The following is a 23,964-nucleotide window of genomic DNA, read 5'->3' on the forward strand; positions in this document are numbered from 1 at the left end:
TATATATATATATATATATATATATATATATATATATATATATATATATATATATATATATATAAAAGTTATATTTTCAACTTGGTGTTGTCTACCATGCCTAATTTTTACACTACATGATACAAATATAAAAGGTAGGACCCACACTCTTTTCTCTCACCTTTTAGGCAAATTAGACACTAATTTGTAGGTACCATAGAACTTCCCTTTCAACTTTCATTAATTTTTATATATGTTCATTTAGAATTATACCTCATTCAAATTTTACTAAAAAAATTTAATAAAAAAATTTTAGTGAAAAAAATATAGTACAATATCCTTTGAGTACTGCCTCATTAAAAATTTTGTCAAGAAAAATCCAATAAGGATAAAAACCTGAACAAGAAAAAAAAGTACAATCTCCCCCTCTTGTCGATATTATTTAATATCTCGAAATCGCCGCATCCCAATATAATGTACCAATCTTTTAAAGGAGAATTTTGGAAGTGACTTTGTAAATAAATCTGCCAAATTATTGATTGAGCGGATCTGTTGGACATCAGTTGTTCTTTAATTTTGAAGATAATGAGTAAAGAAGAATTTAAGAAAAATGTTTTATTCTATCACCTTTGATATATCCACCCTTAAGTTGAGCAATGCATACTGCATTATCTTCAAACAAAATAATTAGAGCTATTTTATGATCAATCAATCCACATGATGACAGAATATATTGGATTATACTCTTGAGTCAAAAACACTCATGACTTGCTTTATGTATCGCTAGTATTTAAGCATGATTAGATGATGTTGCTACTATCGTCTGTTTTGTGGACCTCCATGATATAGTTGTACCATCATATGTGAATAAGTATCCTGTTTGAGATCTTTCTTTACGTGAATCAGACAGGTATCCTGCATCTGCATAGCCAACTAATTATGACTTGGATTCATATGAATAAAACAAATCCATATCAACTATTCCATAAATATATCAAAAAAATTGTTTGATTCCATTCTAATGTCTTCTACTTAGAAAGGAACTATACCTTGCTAGTAATTCACAGCAAATGATATATTTGGTCGTGTATTATTAGCAAGATATATTAGTGCTCCAATGACACTGAGATATGGTACTCACGACCAAGGATATCTTTATTTTTTTCTTTAGGGCGGAATTGATCCTTTTCTGCATCCAAAGATCTTAGGATTATTGGGGTATTTAATGGATGTGACTTATCTATATAAAATCTCTTTAAGATCTTTTTTGTGTATGTTGTTTGATGAATAAAGATCCCATTTTTTGTATGCTCGATCTTAGGTCAAGACAAAATTTATTCTTTCTAAAATCTTTCATCTCAAACTTTTTTTTTGAGCTTTTATAATTGTTGTAATCTCTTCAAGGGTTCTAATGATATTTAAATCATCAATGTATACAGCAACTATAATGAATCCAGTACAGATTTCTTTATGAAAACACATAGATAGATATCATCATTCTTGAATTCGTTTTTGGCTAGATACTGAGTAAAACTATTATAACACATTCGTCCAGATTGCTCTAGACCATATAAAGATTTTGCAATTTGACTGAGTATAACCCCTACGAATATTCATTGGATGGTTTAGATATATTTAGTCCTTCTATAATTTTCATATAGATATCACGATCTAATTATCCATATAAATAAGTTGTCACTACATCCATTAGATACATATGTAATTTATGATATGCGGATAAACTGACCAAATAACGCAAACTTATTGCATCTACTACAGAAAAATATGTTTTTTCATAATCTATAACGGGTCTTTGTGAAAAATTTTGTGCCACAAGTCGAGCTTGCGTACAACTTCATTTTTCTCATTTCGTTTTCTCAGAAATACTCATCTGTATCCAACAGGATTTACATCTTCTGGTGTATGAACTACAAGTCTAAAGACTTCACGTTTTGTAAGTAAGTTTAACTCAGCCTTTATAGCTTCTTTCCATCTTGGCCAATCATTCCTTTGTCAACATTCTTCGACTGTTCTTGGTTCAAGATCCATACTTTTATGCATGATGTGTAATGACACATTATATGCAAATATTTTATTGATAATTATTTTAGTTTGGTTCTATTTTTCTCCTGTAGAGACATAATTTATTGAGATTTTATTATTTTCACAATTTTCAGAATTTTCAGGTACCTAAACGTCTTCTGGTGTCAACACTATATCATAATTTTAGACACTTACTGGTGTTTTTTCTATGTCTTTATCTTTTTCAACAGGAGTACTATTTGTCTTGAGATAATATCAAATGCCTCTCTTTTTTTTTCGAGAATTTTTATTTTTAGAACCAATTGGTCTACCACACTTCTGGCATGTAATCGTTTCAGTAGCTATTTGTCCAACTGGAATATCAATTCGAATCGAGGTATTTTCAGCTAGTATGTAGAATTTGGTTATCCTCTTTGTATCAAAAAATATATCAGACAATTCATTTGCTATTCTTTGCAAATGTATAATCTTTTGAACTTCTAAATCACATTGTCCTGATCATGAGCCTAGATGCATTAACGAAGATGCATTCTAATTAAGTTCTTTCTCAAGTGGTTTATTCTCTCCCCCAATATTGGAAACATTAATTCATTAAAATGACCATCTGCAAATCGATCTTTAAACACATCTCCTATTTGTATCTCAAAATACTTCACTATAGAAGAAGAATCATATCCTACATAAATTCTTAATTTTTTGGGGGTCCCATTTTAGTACGAGAAGGTGGAACAACTGGATCATATATCGCACACCCAAATATTCTCAAATAAAAAATATTTGACTGCTGGCCAAAAGTTAATTGCAGAAGAGAGAATTAACGGTAACTTGTTGGTCTCAAACAAATAAGTGCTACAGCATGTCCCCAAACAAAAATAGGGAGATTTATTTTCATAAGTAATGGTCTAGCAATTAATTGTAGGCGTTTAATAAGTGATTTTGCTAACCTATTTTGTGTGTAAACATGAGCTACTGGATGTATGTTTAACACTTATTCCGTTAACCATACAATAAGCATCAAAGGATTGAAAAGTGAATTCACCAACAATATCAAAGCAAATTACTTTGATTTAATTTTCTAGAATTTGTGCTTTTAATAATCTCACAAATGCCAAGTTGCAAGATGACAATAAGCACACATGTGACTATTTCGAGGATGCGTTTATTAGTACCATAAAGTATTTAAAATATCCACATGGTAGATAAATTAATTCACATATATTTTCTTGATATCTTTCTAGAAATTCAGGGGACTCAAACTTAATTTTTATTGGTGATGGCCTTACAATTAACTTTCTCTGAGAACTTGTAATACAACAGAATTTACTAGATTGAAGAACTTTCTAACTCTTTAGTGAATATTCATGGGAGTTTTCAATAATTTCCCATATCACGGTTGTTCCAGGATGTCCCAATCAATTATGCCAAATTATGAATTCAATTGGGCTTGTAAACTTCTAGTTTACAATGACATGTGATTCAATTGAACTGATTTTAGTATAATATAATGCAGAAGAAAGTGAGAGTAACTTTTCTAATATAACTTTTTTATTTAAATCATGAGTTATGGTACATAAACACTCATGATTTACCTCATTTATTGTTTCAATATGATATCTATTTTGGCAAATATCTTTAAAATTCAACAAGTTTCTTAGAGACTTAATAGACAATAGTGCATTATTTATTATGAATTTTGTTCCTCTGGAAAATAAAATTATAGCTCTTTCGAAGTCTTCTATCATATTGCCTGAGCCAATAATGGTATTAACATATTCTTCTTTTGGTACAAGATGAGTAAAATATATATTACTTTTGAGAATGTTATGCGAACTTGCACTATTCGCAAGACAAACATTTTCATTATATGTCCCTATCATTTTCTTCAAAAATAAATAATAATAATAAAATGAGTAAAAATACATGCGCGCAGTAAATTAAAATTGTATTCCTCATTGGAATTATTTTTTTAAGAAGGACAATATATAAACATAGTACTATACACTAAAAATTTATTATTATTATTATTATTATTATTATTATTATTATTATTATTATTATTATTATTATTATTATTATAGAATTTGACACATTTAGTAATTTTGAAATTCTTAAATATAAACATTAATATTTTATTAAACAATATTTATATATATCATATTTGAAAATCAAATGCATAGAAAATAAAACTCAAGAAATTTTTTACATTATTTATTTACATAAGTAATTAACGAACCCAAATATTAAATTTTCTATTATTGAATAAATGACCAATATTTTCTTTAGTATCTTCAAAGAAATCAGATACTTCATAATGGGTAGTGTAATTTTCAGCAACATCCTTTGAAATAAAATTTATCGCCTTTCCTTTTTTATGCATTTTCAAGAATGTTTGATAAAGATCAATTAAGTATTTTGGAGTACAACTGGTACGTGACCAACGGTCCTTTCCACCAGAACGGAAACATTTATCCTCTGTTGATTTATTTTGCCCATTATTTGTTTCTTTATCCGACTTCTAGTAAAACCCTTTCTTGTGAACATAATCTTTCTTCTTTCCATAATTTTTCTTCTTATCAAAGTCTTGTCATTTACCTTTTCTGTAGTTATAATTTTTCGTATTTGCTTCAAAAAATGAGCGGCACCAGCTGGGCACACTTCATGATTTATTAAAAGCAATTCATTGTTTCGTTCAACAACAAAAAGGTGAGAAATTAGTTTAGAATATTTTTTAAATTTTTTTTTCTCGATACTGCTGCTACATGAGCATATTCGAGGTATGGAAGGTCTAGAAAATTTTCTCGAACATATCATTATCAATTATCTTTTTCCCACATAATTTTATTCGTGAGATAATTTGAAACATTGTTGAATTGTATTCATTTATGGATTTAAAATCCGGTAGACACAAGTGTGTCCACTCATATCGGGTTTGAGAAAGTATTACTGTCTTTTGATGATTATACATTTTTTGAAGGTTCTTCCACAGATCTGCATGATCTTTTAGTGTGAGATATTCATTTTTCAATCCTTCGTCAAGATGACAACGAAAGAAGATCATGGCTTAAGCTTTATCTTTCTGGAATGCTTTATTTTCATCTTTAATGGTATCTCTAAGATCCATTGAATTAAGATGAATTTTGGCATCTAATATCCATGATAAGTAGTTGTTTTCAGATATATCAAGAGCATTAAACTCAAAATGAGAGAGATTTGACATAATGAAAATTTATTATCTGAGTCTTCCTAAATTTTAATCAGAGTCTTGTGTTGATAATGTGTCGTAAAATAATAAATAAAAAAGAGAAAATAAATATAAAATAAAAAAGTATAAATAGAAAACTCTAGTATTAATATTTACTAATATTATTATCTCAACTTAACTGAGATGATTCATATATATGCACTACTATTATATGTTGCAGCGTATATCTATATATAGAGAGAGAAGTGTTTTATATTAGTATTGTATATATCATTTGCCTCGGCCTATGATTATTTATGTACGTACAAAAGTTATGTTTTTAACTTTTATTAACTTTAATTTTTTTTAAAAAACTGAATTTTTACTAGGTGAATTAAAAAGTTGAGTCGTCTATTAAACGGGCATTCATTCTTATCACAATAATAACTTCTTTTATTTATTATATTTCTAAAGATACTTATGTAAATAGTTATTTTTATAATGTTTAAAATATCATTATTTTATATTTCAAATTTTTATTTAATAATAGTTAGACTATATAATTTGAAAATCTAATTTATAACTTAAAATTACATATGACATATATATTTTTAATAAAAAATATGAGAAAAGAATGCTATGTATTTTTTGTTTAAAAAAATATTAAAATACTTTTATTTGTCTTTAATATTTTTGAACATTTTAAAAATATTCTAATCTTTAATTTGTTTTAATTTCATTTTTAACATTTGAAATAATTTTGATTCTGCACCTATTGTTAACTTTTTGATAGTTAATAATTTATTGAATTATTATTTTACTTTTTTTAACTCGAGTTCCATTCATAATCCTAACCTTAGTCCAACTTCAACCCTAAACTTTAATCATAAATTTCATCTTAATCGTAACTCTTTAACATCCATCATCACCCTTATTCTCACCACCACCAACTCATATTCTAATTTTTTGCCACTATTAACCCCTGGCTTGGTGATTCTTGTTTATCTCAGCCTTAGTCCCTCGTTAATCTAAATTTACAGAATCTACTACAGCACTGCCTCACCTTTTAACACCATCACCAACATCAACAGCAATAAGTGAATAAAGAAAAAAATATATCGATGTAGAGGTATATCTAGAAAGAGTTGCGTAGGCAGAAGTGGTAACACAACACTAAATATATCTAAAAGATGATGAATAAGTGATGGTCACTACAAGAAAAATGTTGAGTACCGTTGGATTTACTGTCAAATTTAGCATCGCAGAGTAGCGGTAAATTTATTGTCGGATTTACTAGTAGTAATGACATCGAATTCGTAAGGTTAAGTAATTATCGACAGATTCTATTTTTCGATAGTAAATCCAACGGTAATATCTGGAGGAAAAAGAAATTACTTTGGCACATCCTTTACCATCATATTTTTCTGACGGTAATTCCAATTAGTGAAATGTTGCATTTTTGGTGTCTCGCAATGGGTTACTGTCAAAATTTTTCGACAGTAAATCCGACGGTAAAAGGGAGTAAATTCAAATCATGAATTCACTTCCCCCTCATTCGAAATTGTCACCACCATCCCTCCCCCCCCTCTCTCTCTCTCTCTCTCTCTCTATCTCTCTCTCTCTCTCTCTCTCTCTCTCTCTCTCTCTCTCTCTCTCTCTCTCTCCCCTTCCAATCGCCGTCACCACTATCTGTCGCCATCGTCAAAACCACCACCGTCGGCACCCCCTCTTCGTTGCCGTCAATCCACCGCCGATTCCTCCTTATTCTCCTTCTCTCTCTCTCTCTCTCTCTCTCTCTCTCTCTCTCTCTCTCTCTCTCTCTCTCTCTCTCTCTCTCTCTCTCTCTCTCTCTCTGCTGCCACTGCAAGCCCCTTCTCTTTCTTCCCTTTATTTCCCTCTCAGGCTCAACTGTTGCCTCCTGCTATCTCTATCTCATTGACACAGAACCAAAGCTGAAATAATCCCTTTTATTCCAGCAAGCTTTGACGCAACTTTGGCGACCACCACTGCAACATCCACCTCTTTCCTTATTTCTTTCTCTGTTCTTCATTACAGGTTCTTGAACAACTCTTTTCCAATTCCTTTAATTTTAGTTTAATTTAGTTTAGGTTTGATTAGAATTTTAGTTTTAATTTTGAATCAGTTTCAAAGTTAGTTTAGTTTAGTTTTCTAATCTTAGTGGATTTAGGTTTTAAGTTAGGTTAGATTCAATACATTAGGTTTTAAATTGTTAAAGTGTTTAAAATTGTCTAATTATGTTAATTGTTGTATTGATAACTATTTTGCTAAGAAGTTATTGCGGAGATTGTTTGATAATTGTTTGATTGTATGAAGATTCTCTATTTTATTGCTGATTTTGATTGCGTTAATTCACTGATAAGGATGTTTTGATTGATTTTCTGCTGAGTTCATGAGCTACGCTGTTGGTTTGGTGTTATTGGTGTTGAACTTTTGAATTAGTGCTGAGAGGATGCTTGTTATTATCATTTTGTGTCATTTACACTTTGGTATAACTAGTGTTCGACAATATTCCGTCAACAAGTTCTTAATAAAATTTTAGTTTATTCCTTGGAAATCAATGCTTGCTTTCACATTCTTATGATTATTATGTATTGATGATGAATGAATGTGAAATGCTTTTAATTAACCAAAATCTTAATTTTTGCATGATTGAGATTTTTTGTCCAATAGTACAATATTAATACAATTTAAGCTCCTTGATTCTATATAATCCAAGTATGTTAATTTTGGATATTTATTTGGTTTTGGGTTATATTAAAAATGATTTTTAATTTTTGAAATCAATCTTGTGCTATTGATTATAGGAAGAATATTAGTGTTGAACTTATTCCTCATAATTTACTTGAACATTGTTCTTGTTTATTTCATACACCCGTGTTTATGAATATGCCTCTATGACTATTTTGGATTTTAAATTGCATGTTGTAAGACCCAGAATCTTTGAAAAGTCTTATTATGATCAAGTCTCAAATTCTACAGTTATTTATAGCCTTAATTTCATAGATTATTTTGTTAAAGATAATTAAGGCAAGTTTTGATTTATTAGATTTGAGATAAGTTGTAATTATTATCCAATTTTATAATTATTGGATTATTTTCTATATTTAAAGTATAAGGTTGATAGTTATGAAATAATAGGGATTTTACATGATTTTGATTAAATGAGTAATATTTTAAATATTATTACTGCTATTTTGGAAAATGAAGAAATTAAGTATATTATTTCTAATTTTTAGATTTAGGCATTTTATTAAAAAATAATTTGTAAAACGGAGGAGCAAATAGTATTTCTATACATTAATTTTGTTGGATTAGAATTTATTTCTAATTTCTATATTATCCATATTTTAAGTGAAATTACCAAAATGCCCCTAACCCTAATTTTCGAAAATGAAACCCTAAGGCCTCCATCCCAGCAGCCGAAACCCCACATGTCTTCCCTTTTCACCCACGGAGCAACACCCATGGTTTCCCTTCTTCCTCAAACCAACACACCCAGCCACAGCAGCAGATCATTCCCCATTTCCCCAATAGATCGCAACACTCATGGCTTCCCATTGCCATGAAAGAAACCGACACAGAAGCAAAGAGGGAGAGTGTGAGTCACGACGGAGGAGAGGAGGAGGGCTCTCACCGTCGCGCCGCCACTGTGCCATGGAGAAGAGAAAAACTCGTGCCGCCTTCGCCACTGTTGATCCATCGAAGCTGGCGCAGGAGAAGAGGAGGGTAGGGGTGTTGTCTTGCGCCGTCGCCGTCGTGCCTGGGCGCTGCGGCTGCAAGCTCACGGTGCCGTCGTCGCCTTGCCGTCGCGGAGGGGAAAGCTCAGGAGAGAGAGAGATTGAGAGGGAGACAGAGAGCCCGAGAGCCAAAGAAGGGGAGGAAGGCTGCTGTCACCGCCGTTGTTGGGCTGCTGTCGCCGTTCCTCCAGAATCGCCACCGTTGGGTCGCTGTGAAGAAGGTTCCGCTGCTGCGATGCCGCTGCTACCGTGGCTGTCGCAGTGTTCACCGCGTTCTTGGTCACCGCCGGCTGTTCTGATGCTGTCAAGGGGGTTGAGGTCGCCGCCGGTGTCGCTGCCGGAGAAGGGAGCTACGTCTCCGTGATTTTGACCGCTAAGGGTGGTTCTGTGACTTCTGGAATTACCGCCGGAGCTTCTGGCTGTTTTGTCATCGCCGGAAAAGGCTATCGGTAAGGGTTTTATGTTGGTTCTCCTTTCCGTTGAGTTTTTTTGGGAACCTCATTGTCGCTGCATATGGTTCAGGTCATCGCTGCCGCTTGAGGTGGCTACCGGGCTGCCGCCGAACCGGTTCGGAGGCCGCCACTGTTCCGGTTCAGCCGCTCCTTCGTTCGGTAAGCGTTTCGGTTTGAAAGCCCTTTTGTTATTATTTTGTTATCTCACGCTGAGGGTTGTGGCGTTAATTGCTATACGATTGAGTTTCGGTTGTTGTATGTTGCAATTAGAGTTGTTGAGACTGTTGCGAAAGTGGCTTGGAACGAGGTTTTGGTTGCCGGGATTTCGATTGTTGATTTCGGGTTGAGGCGGAAAGGACTTGATGAGGCGTTTGGGTTATGGAATTTGTGTTTTGAGGTAGGGGCGCTTTCCAAAAACTATATTTTATGTATTGGAATTATTACATATGGATACTGATGTGAGATATTGTGTATTTAGTGATTGTATCTGCCTTATGTATTATTTGATTGACTCGAATGATTATGGATGTTGGTTTGGCTGAATTGTTGTGCGGCTTGTGAAATGTAATGTTTGAAGTTGATTCTTTAAAGATTTGAATCCGAGTTTAATTCGTTGAGGATTGATTTGATTTGAGTTAATTATTTTGATGATTTGAAAAGTCGAATGCACTTTTGAATTCAGCCTGGTTTACTTTAATTGACTTGGTTTGGACAAATGATTTATTACTGAGCTGTTTCTTTAAGGCCTTGGGAATGAGTTAAAACGGTTGATATTGAGTTGATTTTGAAATGATTTCCTTGGGATACGCCACTGAGGCGATTGTTGGATTTAGCTTGCTTTAAATTGATTTCTGGTTTTGAGCTGCTGAAAAGGAATGAGAAATGGTTTAGTTGGGACCCGAACCGGGTGGCAAAAGTCCAAGTTTTAGGGGAGGTGCTGCCGAAATTTCTGCAAAATCCTAGTCTTGTTTGAAAAGTTATTTAAAAAGGGTTAGATTTGAGAAATTGTATTATTTGATTTATTAAGAAGATATTTATGTTTTCAAACTTAATTTATTTAATGAACCTTATACGTTGAGTTCGGCTTATTTAGAACTGAACTATTTTTACCGTTTGAATCACTAAAGGAAAGAATGATGTTCTAATATTGATTTTAATATAAAAAGGAGTTTTTAGTGATTTCAGATGAATCTAGACTTTTGATTGATTAATCAAGGTTGAGGCATTTTGGAAGAGTTAGAAATATGGGTTCTAAAAAGAAACCTGAAAGTGGTTTGATTCAAATGAACCGGTTCCGTTTCAAGTGAGTTGATTTTTGGACCGGGTTGGAACTTGTGATTTTGTATGGCCGGTTTTATAGTAAATTCAGTTTTATTTACTTGAACCGAGAATCTATGATTTTAAGAGTTTCAATGAATTTTAAGGAATTGATATCGGTTGACCTTCCCTAAAGACGTGGGACTCTGCCAAGAAACTTTTGATATAAAATCCCATTGTTGGATGGGTGATTTTGAATGCTTTGAAATAAATTCTTAACTTGCCATGGTTTGGAAGTTTGGAAAGAGAATGCCGAGAGTGGCTCTGTTTTAAAAAGGAAACTCACTTTGAGTAAATTTGGCCTATGAGCCTGAGATGATTTGAGAAATGAGATTTCTAAAAGCCAAGGCTAAAAAGAGTCGAAACTTGATTTCAAAGTGAAATGAATTGAGAAAATGATTTATGGCTTGAATGCCGATTTCATGAATTTGATGATGTTGAATGTGGAAGTGCTGTTTTGTTGTGAGCCGGAATGGCTTTGAATGATATGAATATTGGCTGGTTCTGGATTGAACCGTGAGCCGGAATGGCTGTGTGTGATTATTAATATTGGCTGGTTCTGGATTGGACCGTGAGCCGGATGGCTGAGATGGATGTTGATCCATGATTGAGAATGAAAGCATTTATGCTGAGATATTGATAAGTTGTGATGTTTGCACTTCCACTATCTGAGATACGAGTTTCCCTGGGTAGTAGCAGTGGCTAGCCACCACGTGCTCCAGGTTGAGACTTGATACTCTGTTGACCCTATGTCGTAAGTGTGGCCGGGCACTGTGAAAGTCCCGGATGAGCTCGCCCCCGAAATATTCACCAGTGAGGGTGATGGATATGGATCATGTTTATGATCAAGTTTATGATGAGTATAACTCGAGTTGGGGATGCGCGACAGAGGGACAGTCCAATGGTTAGCTACCAGGACTTGTCGGGTTGGCTCTATAACCGACAGATGATATCATCAGCCACTAGGGACAGGCATGCATCATATGCATCTATGTGACATTGTTTGGGTATGCATATTGTACTTGGTTTGCCTATGTGATTAACTGCTAATTGTTCTACTTGCAATAACTGTTTGTTTGTGTTTGCATCTTCCTACTTGTGTTTGCATCTGGAACTCTGTTGGTTTGTGGTGGATTGGTTGTGGTTGGATTGTTTGGGCCTAGGGCCGTGGTTGAATGAGATGGACCGATGGTTGATTTCAGTTTTGTGGTTCTGGTTTGGAATAAGATATGAAAGGTTATTTTGGTTCAGTATAGATAAATCTTTTTGAAATGCTTTGATGTTTTGAGAATTGAACAGTTCCTCTTTCAGAAAGGATTTCTGACTTTACTTTTATTATAAACTGTTGTTTTTGAAAAGAGGCATAAGATGGTTATTAATCACTGGTACGGTTTATCTTCATGTATCCTATTACAGTAATTCCCAAAAACCCTCTACTGAGAACCCTTTCGAGGATGATGTTCTCACCCCCTACATTTTTCCCCTTTCAGGATTTGGGCGCAGAAGTTATGAAGAGTTTAATTATTTGTTATTGAGATGCTCTGTATTGCTTTAGATTATTATTTTTGTACCCTCGCCTTTATCTTGATATATTCTGTGAGAGGGATAGGAATTGTACTGGATAATGTTTGTAATATTATTTATATATATGTATGCATATATATATATGGATGTACTCTTTATGAGTTTCTGTAAGTTGTATGGTATGTATGGACGTACGTTGTATGGCGAAAGTATTTTTGGGAATGGTATTGCGGTTTAAAGTTTTTAAACAGGCTCATATTTTAGTATTAAATAGTATAAGCGTCGTCGTAATGTCCGAGCTATCAGAGTTGCGCAGCCGGAAGCGTGAGCTTTGGTAGTTAGGGTGTTACACATGTTGTAGCTACCATGTGATTAAGAATGTTTGATTTTATTTGGCATAATTCATTAAGTATAGTTTGTGACGGTGGATTGCTTGAGATGCTAACTTTTGTGATAATTGAGTTTTTGGTGTGTATGTAGTGATATAATACCATATTGGTTTATTTGTAAACTTATTCTCGATCACTACATATCACACTTCAAAACCTTACTACTTTTGTACGCACCACCACAAACGCATTAATTCATGGAATGCATAAGTGTTCATTGAGCTTCTTGTTGCTTGTTTACTTCTTTGTATTGTTATAATATATTGTTGACTTGTTGTGCTAAATTTCTATTAATTGGTATGTTATTTGCTGACATGACGAGAGATAGAGGTGTTACGGATCAGGTTGCTTGTCGTGGTCGTAGCCGTGGTCGGGGTAGAGAGAGGGTTTCTTCCGGTACTCCCGGGACTTCTGAATCCTTTCCCTTTACTCCGATCACCCCGGTGACGCCACATGTTGCGAGTTTAGCGGACCAGCCATTCATCATGGTCCCTAATCCCAACTATGTACCTCCATCTATGGCAATGATGCCGCCTCTTACCACTCATCAACCTGCATCCACGGCGATGCCACCTCTAACGATGGATGCCGCAGCTCTGGAATCCAGCCACGGAAGTGAGGCAACAGCTGATGCCCCTTCACCACCTTCCATCGTATGGTTGACCATTTTGCCTGTGGTACGAGGTAAGTACCACGTTGAGTTTTATGTATTTCCTATTTTTGGTTATCACTGAAAGTGTCTAAAAATTGATTCTAGTTTAGTGGATTTAGGTTTCAAAGGCTGGTTAGTGTTTCGTATTTTAATGATTATGGTTATTGCTGAAAGTTTCTGAAAATTGATTTCTGTTTAGTAGATTTAGGTTGATATGGTTGTCTAGTTATTGTTTTAAGTTTCAATGATTATGATTATGGTTGCTGAAAGTTTTTGAGAATTAATTCCTATTTATTGGATTTAGGTTTATTTAGTTTGCCTAGTTATTATTTTAAGTTTCAATGATTATGATTATGATTATTACTGAAAGTTCCTGAAAATTGATTCCTGTTTAGTGAATTTAGATTGATTTGGTTGCCTGGTTATTGTTTTAAGTTTTAATAATTATGATTATATGGTTATTGCTAAAAGTTCCTAAAATTTGATTCCTATTTAGTGGATTTAGGTTGATTCGGTTGCTTGATTATAGAATTGCCATATTATTTTGTTTGTGGGTTGTTGTTAGGTTTGCGCAGAACAACAACGTGTGTACTCAGAAGATGACCAATGTCATCAAGTTGATGTACGGTCATACCTGGCCCAGCTACATGAAGATCTCTGCTGAAACCAGGGAGCGATGGTTTCAAAAATGGGCGGTAATTACTTTTTTTTTAGTTTCAAACCTTTTAGCTAGTTTATATCTTCTATCTTGCTTAACTAATTTTAAAATTTCTTTGTTGCAGCTGCACTTTAGGTGGGACGTTGTGCACGATAGTACCATCAGAAAGATATTTGACCATAGAATGGGTTGGTGGCTCAAATGTTGAATGATATTCGTCAGGGGTGGGACCACCAGGCGAACTGGCACCGAACGAAAATAAAGAAGGCTCTATTAGTTTAATTGGAGACCGATGAAGGGTTCAGGCATCAACGTCTCACCAACAGAGATAATAGAGCCTCGTCTAAGTATATTGGCGGCTCAGCAACCTTTGTGAAGACTAAGGTCAGGCTGGTATGTAGTGACTTTAATTTTGTTAATAACTTAGTTATATTCTTTTACATATTATGTGAGACGTTGGGGGAGACGTTCATGTACACCCACACGCTGAAGGAGAACAAAGAGAGATTTGTGGATCAGCGATCTCAATACCATTATGTGAGTAAACATACATCTGATTATCTTCTGCTATAAAATTATTAGAGATTAACTGTATATTTCTTATAATAATCACAATAACTTATGTTATTTACACAGGAGTCCAACACACAGAGACTAGAGGCCATGACTCAACTGTCTCGACAAAGTGGGGAGGACATTGTCAATGGCTTTGCAACTTCAGTTGTTGATCCCGATGCGATTTGGCGCGAGACCACCTCAGCACCGTACAAGAACTGCGTAGACGGGATGGGGTCTGATAAACCCCATTTGTATGGCTTATCTTATGCTTGATTTAGGGGATTTTATAACCTTTTACCCACATTTATGCAATGAAATAGCATGGTTTTGTATATTCTCCTTTAATTGTGCTCAAGAGTGAAAACATGCTTTTTAGATCTTAAAATAGCTAAATATAATTTACCTTGATTCCATTAGATGCCTTGATATGTTTGTTAAGTGATTTAAGGTTTAGGAGGCAAAGATTAGATCAAGGGAATGAAGAAAGAAAGCATGAAAAGTTGGAGAACTCATGAAGAAATGAAAGAACCGAAAAGCTGTCAAGCCGACCTCTTCGAACTTAAATGACCATAACTTGAGCTACAGAGGTCCAAATGATGCGGTTCCAGTTGAGTTGGAAAGCTAACATCCGGGGCTTCGAAACAATATAAGATTTGCTATAGTTGCATTGCGCATAGGGGCGCGAACGCGCACGGTACGCGGACGCGCCGATGGTGGCACATGACCCACTTAATGCAACACGTGGCCAGCGATTTTAGAAGCCTTGTGGGCCTAATCCAACTCATTTCTGATGCTATTTAAGCCAAGGATTGAAGAGGAATCAACATACTTTTGATCATTAGTCATAGTTTAGTTTTAGAAGTAGTTAGAGTTAGAGAGAGAAGCTCTCTCTTCTCTCTAGAATTAGGATTAGGAATTAGGGTTAGATTAGGATCTCATAGTTCTAGGTTTAATTCAAGTCTCCTTCTACTTCTACCTTCAATTGATGATTGCTACACTTTGGTTCTTCTCTCTATCCCTATTCTCTTGTTGTAATTTCTCTTATTTTGTTTCTAGGTTTTGTAATTGAGATACTCTTGTTCTCTTTGTTTTCTTTTAATAATGCAATTTGAGGTAATTCATGATAATTGTGATTTCCTTAATTGTTGCTGTTAATTCGTTGTATTCAATTGTAGTTAGAATTCATACTTGTTGTGATTTACTATACTTTTCTTTTGTGCCTTCCAAGTGTTTGATTAAATGCTTGGAAGAATGTTAGACTAGAATTTTATGTTCTTGGCTTGAGAAGGTAACTTAGGATTTCTTGAGTCACTAGTGTCCAATTGATTGATAGTTGATAGCCATTAACTCTAACCTTCATTAATCCAATTAGTGGAAAGCTAGGATTTATGGACTAGGATTGATATAACTCACTTGACTTTCCTTTGTTAATTGATTTAAGGATGACTAAGTGGGATTAATCCTTGCAACTACCATACTTGTGGCTAGTGATAATGATGAAGACCCTTGACAACCAAACCTTGCCAAGACCATTTTGTTAATAAAGTTTTCTTACCATTTACTATTCATATTTCTCATCCAAAACCCCAAAATAAATAAGGCCATAACCAATAACAAGAACACTACCCTGCAAGTCCTTTGAAAGACGACCCGAGGTTTAAATACTTCGGTTTATAGATTTTAGGGGTTTGTACTTGTGACAAACAAATTTTTGTATGAAAGGATTATTGTTGGTTCAGAGACTATACTTTACAATGAGATTTCATTAGTGAAATTCTAAACCGTCAAAAATCCAATCATCAGGGTCATTCTTCATCAGCAGCCTCCGCACCTCTATGTTAAGGTTGTCATCAAGCTTTGCCACCAATCGAGCCGTCGAGCCCGAGGAAGGCATGGATTTGAGGCTGTAGGTGCAGGCATATGCAGGAGCTCCAACGCAGTCTTCACTAGCAGGCTCAGGAGTTTAATGATTATCAGGAGAAGTATCAGAATATCCTCACCCCACGTGACGTCTATGGATGAGCTCAGGCTGGAGTGGAGGGATTCGCTGGAACGGTTTCAGCGTATGGAGGCTCAGATGGAGGTGCATTAGGCCTAGATGTACGCCGCTGGCATCAACTCTGCTGGTGGCATACAGACATCACCGCTTTTTGTACTGCCAACTCAAGGCCATGGGACTGATGACAATGACAACGAAGACTATTTAGATCTGTAGTTATTAGTTTTTTGTTTTATTTTTTCACTGTATTTATTTAATGCACTTGACTTTTAATTTATTTGAATATTTTATTATTTACTTTAAATAATATGATTTCATTATTTATGAATTGACCATGAATTGTCCATTAATTAATAAAACTGACCATACAAAAAGAAAACTAACTTGTACGCATCAATGATGCTCACTGCGTGCCAAATATAACCATTCCCTAACCAAGGTTGCATTTCGTTAGTTAAGTATCCTATGTGTAATCTCATTGGTGATTTGGCATTCACTGACATGAAAAATTGAATTAAAAACTTAAATTAAACAAAAGATAAAGTATATTTTTATTATCAACCCAATCAAATTCAAATCCAAATCCAAAATCCAAACCCCAACCCACCAAACCCCAAACACTCCATGTTCATGTCACTTTCATAATTTTCAGTCCTTTCACCCGATTAGTCCCACCTTCCTCCTTTTCTATTGTCACAATCATAATCACTTCATCATTTAACAACAACTGCAAAGTAATCAAATCACGCAAATATTTAGATTTTTTTTTTAAAATAAAAGACAAAAGAAAAAAAATAAATCAAGGCAAGGCTGATATAGAGAGATCAGGGGATCTTTAGTACTTTGAAGAAGGTGGCACCAAGGTTGACGTCGATTGTGTTATTAAAGATGGATAAGAGAAAATGCAGACTAAAACCTGCAAGTACCCAATTGGATGTAGATGAAGACACCATACACCAGATCAGATTGGAAGTAGATTGTGTTTCGTATGACAAAAGTGATGTTTGGAAGATGATAGAAAAAGAAGAGAGTTAGGGAATAGGATATCGTGAATTAGGTTCAAGGTGGTTGGGTAGATATAATTCGGGTTACACTACAAGAAAAATAACTTTTAGCGGCTATTTATTTTACTTTTAGCGGCAATAAAAACAGCCGTTAATACATTTACCGGCATTAGACATTAGCCGTCTTATGCGTTGTCGCTAAAAGATTTTAGCGGCAATTATAACATTTGCCGGTAAATATCTTTTTAATGGCCGCAAAAAATATATAACTTTTAGCGGCCATTTTCTTGACAATTTATATGACCACCAAAAGTAATTCTAAAAGTGCAATGTTATTCATTTTTAGCGGCCGTTACTATTGCTGCCAAAACTCATTTTACCGGCAATTTATATGGCTACTAAAAATAATTCAAAATTGTAATGTTATTCACTTTTACCGGCCATTACTATTGCCGCTAAAATCTTAAGACTTTTTTTAATTATATTATACTCATTTTCTTATAAGCAACGAACTATTTTTTTCCTAGAATCTCAATTTTTTTGCCAATAATTATTATTGTTATGCATAATATAAATATACTGAAATTAATTACTACAAAATGAGATATTTCATTAAACTCAAAATATTGATACACAAATTTATCTTGAAAAGTAATAAATCATGTTACAAATCTAAAAAACAAAAAATGCTACAAGTTTATAAGTGTGTTACATCAATGTAGCAATACAAGTGTTAGCAATGATCTAAGGTTGTACCTTTAAAAGTAGCCTAACTTTTGTTTTTAGTAATTGATCTAAGAATTTAAAAGTAAATGAGGAAGAAAAATCATGAATCATGAATATACTAAAGAATCTAAAATTATAAACCTTTGGCTACTTTTCAAGGAATTGATAACTTGGCAATGTTTTTCGCCTTGACACTAATGACACAGTTCTCCTAGCTTTGAAGTTGGTCTTTGATCTTGCTTTGAAAAGTTCAAAACCTGTAGCCACGAGGTCCCTTAATCTTTCTTTTAATCAGAAAAAGCTCCAGAGCACTGCACATAAAGAAACAGCTACTTTGCTAAAACTAAATAATAATTGTTCAGTATATGGACATTATTAACATTACACTCCCTTACCAGGAGCCATACTAAAGCATGAAACATTCAGGTTCAGAAGATGTTTTTCTAACTCGTTCTTTAAACCAGATACTACATCCTAAAATTTTCAAAAACAATAAAAAATGATAAGACAGAATGTATTAGCTCTATGCTGAGAGAATAAATAAAAAAAAAGTCAATATAAATAAAAATGAACAACTCGTGACTACAACTATTCATGTTTCAGAGTTTTCACATGATCCTGATCTAAGCCATTTAAATAAGATTCATAAGCACGCATCATATTGATCACTTCTAAATACTACAAAGACATTGATATGCCTATGATAAAATTTAGTATGCATTTTGGTGTTTTGTACATGCTAAATTATAATCAATATATACAAGTTTAGATAGTAACACATCAATGTAGTCCTCTTTACAATTTAAGACAATAAAATATGAACAGTACAATACAAACACTGGTTGCATATAAAATTAGAATTAAATCTCAAGAGAACAGAGAAGTACCAATTCTTTGGCACGTTTGATACGGCGCACGACGGTGCAAAAGAAGAAGGCAATGATGGCCCCTGTGAGAAGAACACTAGAAGATATTATAATCAAACTTGTAGTAATAAGTTTAAAAATTCTAATTAAATTTTCAAACACAGTACTTAAATATTTTATTACTTTGAACCGAAGTAAAATTCCTAGAAGTACCATACTACTGCAGCTTATGGCATGGCAAAGATTTACAACCTACTAAAATACTACTACTAGCAATAAACAAATCTTGGGACATGGCACCACTCTTGATTTCTTGGATATCCACAACAGTCAATGCCCCTTTTCAAACAAAAAAAATAAAATACTTAAGGGGTGGAGGGAACATGAACTACAAATAACCGCTTTTAATAGATAATTTGTAAAAAAAAATAAAATAAAATACGTGTGCATCAGCAAGGCATCTGAAATTCGATTTTAGTAGATGATCTGTTCACTGAGCTTTGTTTCCTACTGGACCAAGTCATAGGATTAGATCCCAAAAGCTGTTAAAATATTTGACAAACAAACAAGACTTATTATAGAAAGATCATATCTCACTGAACCAAAAAAAAGTAAATAGTGAAAAGAGCTGATGAACTTAACTTGCAGCCTATGGCATGGGCTTCATAAAATAAAATAAACCACTCCATTGCAAGCTAAAAAGGCTAGAACATAAATAGATACTAATAAAAAGTAAAATAGTATAAAAAAGATAGCTTTTTTATATTTAAATTTATTTGGGGATGCAGCATTATGTTGTATTCACCTTAAGAAAATTTTCAAGAAGTGGTGGCAGCATAGAGAAAACTGTGGAATGAGGTGGTTGATGTTGTTATTGTTGAGTTGAATAAGCATAATCATAAAAGGAGTACGGATATGACACTGTTCTTTGGTTCCTGCATTGCAGGTTCTGAGATATAGAATAGTTTCTCTCATTCTAGTCCTGTGTTGTTTGTATTGTAGGAATAGAGAATCCACACCAAAGCGAATTTCAAAAAAGCAAAAGTAGTTGCTTCAGAATAAGGAAGAATCTAAAAAAAAGCAAAACATAGATAGATAGATAATCGAATAAGCAAATTCTAATCACACTCCTTTTTTTTCTTATTTGAAAAAGTCTGATACTATTTCGAGAGAAAATGTGAAAAGAGAAAAAAAGAAGGTCAGGTAAGGTTACCTTTTTGGGGAGAAGTTACTGTATCCAAAGAGAATCGAATTCTTTTCTAATGAATTGTGAAGATGGATGATAGTTTTGATTATGATTATTATTGTTATTAACATCATTCACTTCTTCAACACATCCATCATCATGTTTCTCAAAAGATTGGTTCCTATGTAGGCTTGATGAAATCCTACCTGCCAAAAACACAAAACAAAATAACTGATTTATAATAATTTAATGAACAGTGCTTTGGCCTTGTTATTATTGTTCCTTTTTTGTTTAACGTGATTTCATGAAAATGTCATTAGAAGAAGATTTAAAAGGACATATGGGTTGTCAATGTTGCTACTCAAATTTGGCATCAACTAATTGCAAAAAAGAAGATACAATAAATGAGGAATAAACAATAATATAGTTTCGCAGAGATTTTCCAAAGTTATACATATATGAGAGATCATAGTCTTTTCTTTCAAAACTTAAAAAACGTGCCAAGAGAGAAACAACGATAGACACTCTTTGCTTTTAATGCACCCAACTTGTTTACTATTTATTCTTATAAACTCTTTAATTATTTCACGTACCAACATTTATATTTATTATTTTTATTTTATGCATATCACAACAATGAAAATAAAAGAAAGAAAATTCCATTGTTTTGTTAATGATCATGTGCTTTGATTTGAAGTAAAAGTCAAAGAAGATTTCTATTAGTACCTTGTCTTCCCAAGTCACCCCTCATGCTTTTGTACATTTGGTTTTGAAGAAAAAACAAAGAGATAGAATGAATATCATGAAATTTTGACATATATATATATATATATATATATATATATATATATATATATATATATATATATATATATATATATATATATATATTATGTATATAAAGTAAGAAACAAATGGTAAGGCAAAACAACACACCCCATAAACAAAAAAAGCAAGCAGAGGATTTAGAAACAGGGCCATAAGAAAAGCATAAGAGTGATAGCGAAAAGACAAGAGAACAAAGTCGGAGACAAACATCATTGATAGAAACTAGGAAGAAAAGCGAGAAGTTGTGGCCAGTCCAAGGCGCTCGAGGCAGAAAGCACTTTAAAAGGATTTCAATAGCATAAGAAACCAAAAACAGCATATTTTGTGAGAATCAAGTTTAAAACTGCAGGTATTCAATAGCAACTAGACATCCACACTACATGCCACACTGAATGTTACCTTTGCAGTATAGCTCCATCTAAAGGATCATCAAATGTTAAGAGGATTGAGTAGAATGAACTTTACTTCTTATTGCTAAGCTTAATTCGTCCATACAGATTAATTGATACAACTATAAGAATGAAATTTTATATGATCCTAATTTACCTTCAAATCATCTTAAATGTTCAGAATTAGGCAGATCATTTCTAAATATGTCACAGTAGAAAAAAATAATAAATAGCAAAGAGATGTCGCCATACCTTATATTTTGGATTATCTCGAGTGCGAAGGAGTTCCATACCAAAAGCCTAAATAGCATGCAACCACAAAGATCTTTGAAAGATGGGCACAGGATACCGAAATAGTAGAGACATATAATAGCGTCAATGTTACCTTCTCATAAAATTCTATGGAACGCTTAAGATCACTGACTCGAAGCATCACTTGGCACAAGAGCTTGGGAGTGGGGCCTCTTTCTAAAAGTTCAAACTTGTAGCCATCAGGATCTTCAATGAATGCAATGACCAGGCTGCCTCCCTTGACAGGACCAGGCTCTCTAGTTATCTTGCCACCCTTCACTCTTATTAGTTCCACTGTGAAAACTGTAATGAATACTAAAAAGTGAATTATAGATAATAGAAGCAACATTGGTAGAACTCAAAACTGTACAATTTATTAATATTACCTCTTTGGATTGAAGATCCATGAATTCAATGCTGAAACTATTTTCCCTCTTATATTCTAACTCCTATGACATTTACAGAATTAACACAAGTATTCACAAAATTAAAAGCGAAACATCATCAGTAGCATCTTTAAATTTGAAAGCAACAACACTTGAAATTGCTGATAAATAAAATTGAGTTAGAAAGAGAGAGAGAGAGAAAAATTGGTGAACCTTGTTGCAAACAGCGGCGGAGTTTAAGGAGAGTGAAGGTATGTAGAGAGGGAGAAGCTTGGAGAATAAGGGCTCAAGCTTGGAATCGTTGCAGATAGCCAAATGAGTGAGCATCTGATGAAGAACCTCCTCAACCTCCGCGTTGGCTTTCTTGCCAATATTAACGATACTTTAAGATAGGAACCGAACCTAGCAATGGAGATCTGAGACACGAACGAGCAAGAATAGCGATGCAGATCTGAGGGGAGAGGATGGAAACATGAAGAACGATCAATTTGAATGAGTGTGAATCAGTGAAGGATGATGGACGGTCGTCGACGATGGTAAGACCTGCGGCAGTGATCAGCAACGATAGGAAAAGTTTGAGGAGTTTTTTCTTAGGTTGATTTAGGGAACACAGTTTGTGAGTCATATGAATTAAGAAGACGAAATTAAAAAAATATAATAAAAAATTAGTGACAATTTTAATAATTGCCACCATTAATATAAAGAAAGTAAGATTAAAAGTATAAAAAGATAATAATTTCGTGGTAATAGTAATAATTGCTATTATAACATATAACAATAATGATAAATATATAATTATCACAAAAAGATATCTTAAATAAAAGAAATAGTGAATATTGTATTATGGCTGGTAAAAATTTGATGTTAAAATTAATTTTTCTTATAGTGTTACGATAGCAAGGTTGGGTCTTTAAACAATGCGGAACGGGTTAATCATGCTGGTTCAGGATGTCCATATTTTTAATTTGATTTAAGTTTTTAATTCAATTTTCCATGTCAATAGTGCCATATCACCAATAAAATTACAACTATAGTAGGATGTTTAACTAACGAAATCCAGTTCTGATTAAAGAATTATTAGATTTGGCACATGGAGAGCATTGTTGATGGATACAAGTTAATTTTTCTTTTTGTATGGTCAATTTTATTTCAGAATAATTTTGATAGTTTACTCCTTTTATTTCTTCTCCAAAATTTGCTTATCTTAAACTAGCAATCACAGCTTAAATTTTATGAATAGGACAATAATTTGTGAAAAAAAGAATATAAATGTAGTAACAATTACTTTTCAGTGAAAACAGTACATAATATATAATTAGGGAGATATTTTCATAAAGATATAAAATGTTTTTTTGTAAAGATATTTATGTGTCGTATTATTATTGAATGTATTAATAAATCGGTTATTTTTAAATTTCTTAACAAATTAGAATAAAATCAATTTTTTTATAACAATAACAATAAACCCAATTTTTTTAAGAATTTAATTGTATTTTTTAATTTTTAGGGATTTAAATGTTCGCAAAACAAAAACTCAAGAAAATATTTATCTTTTTATAAAAAAATTTAAAGATATTCGATTTAAATTATATAATTCGATCGGATCAAATTGAGTCTAATAACAATAATACAAACAATTGAATTTATTATTGTTGCTATAATAAATTAATTTTGTTATAATTTATTAAAAAATAAATTATTAATCAATTTAATAAAAATATCTAATAATAATATGACATATATAAACATCTTTAAAAAAAATATTTTTCGTGTCTTTA

At 33.2% G+C, this 23,964-nt stretch overlaps 1 protein-coding gene across 20 annotated transcripts; it reads right to left on the reverse strand.

Annotated features, from left to right (window-relative positions):
* Window positions 1-18,103: 18,103 nt before the first annotated feature.
* Window positions 18,104-22,859, reverse strand: LOC112715225 (uncharacterized). Of its 20 annotated transcripts, XR_011866472.1 has the most exons (13): window positions 22,400-22,859; window positions 22,187-22,249; window positions 21,895-22,103; window positions 21,762-21,809; window positions 21,019-21,044; window positions 20,320-20,498; window positions 19,912-20,088; window positions 19,749-19,810; window positions 19,549-19,648; window positions 19,359-19,445; window positions 19,128-19,189; window positions 18,636-18,714; window positions 18,104-18,551 (listed from the first exon to the last, which is right to left on the reverse strand). XR_011866472.1 is itself a non-coding variant. In XM_072204637.1 (10 exons), the coding sequence occupies exons 6-10, from the start codon at window positions 20,424-20,426 to the stop codon at window positions 18,532-18,534; spliced, it is 459 nt and encodes a 152-aa protein (XP_072060738.1). In that variant the 5' UTR covers window positions 20,427-20,498; window positions 21,019-21,044; window positions 21,762-21,809; window positions 21,895-22,103; window positions 22,187-22,249; window positions 22,400-22,859; the 3' UTR covers window positions 18,104-18,531. The 20 variants fall into 20 exon arrangements, 3 of the variants coding, with proteins under 3 accessions (XP_072060738.1, XP_072060736.1, XP_072060739.1); XR_011866473.1 differs by lacking the exon at window positions 19,359-19,445 and having other exon boundaries at window positions 19,128-19,203; XR_011866470.1 differs by lacking the exon at window positions 18,636-18,714.
* Between the last annotated feature and the right edge of the window lie 1,105 nt (window positions 22,860-23,964).

Source organism: Arachis hypogaea, chromosome 10 (assembly GCF_003086295.3).
Source record: "Arachis hypogaea cultivar Tifrunner chromosome 10, arahy.Tifrunner.gnm2.J5K5, whole genome shotgun sequence".
Taxonomy (NCBI): Eukaryota; Viridiplantae; Streptophyta; class Magnoliopsida; order Fabales; family Fabaceae; genus Arachis; species Arachis hypogaea.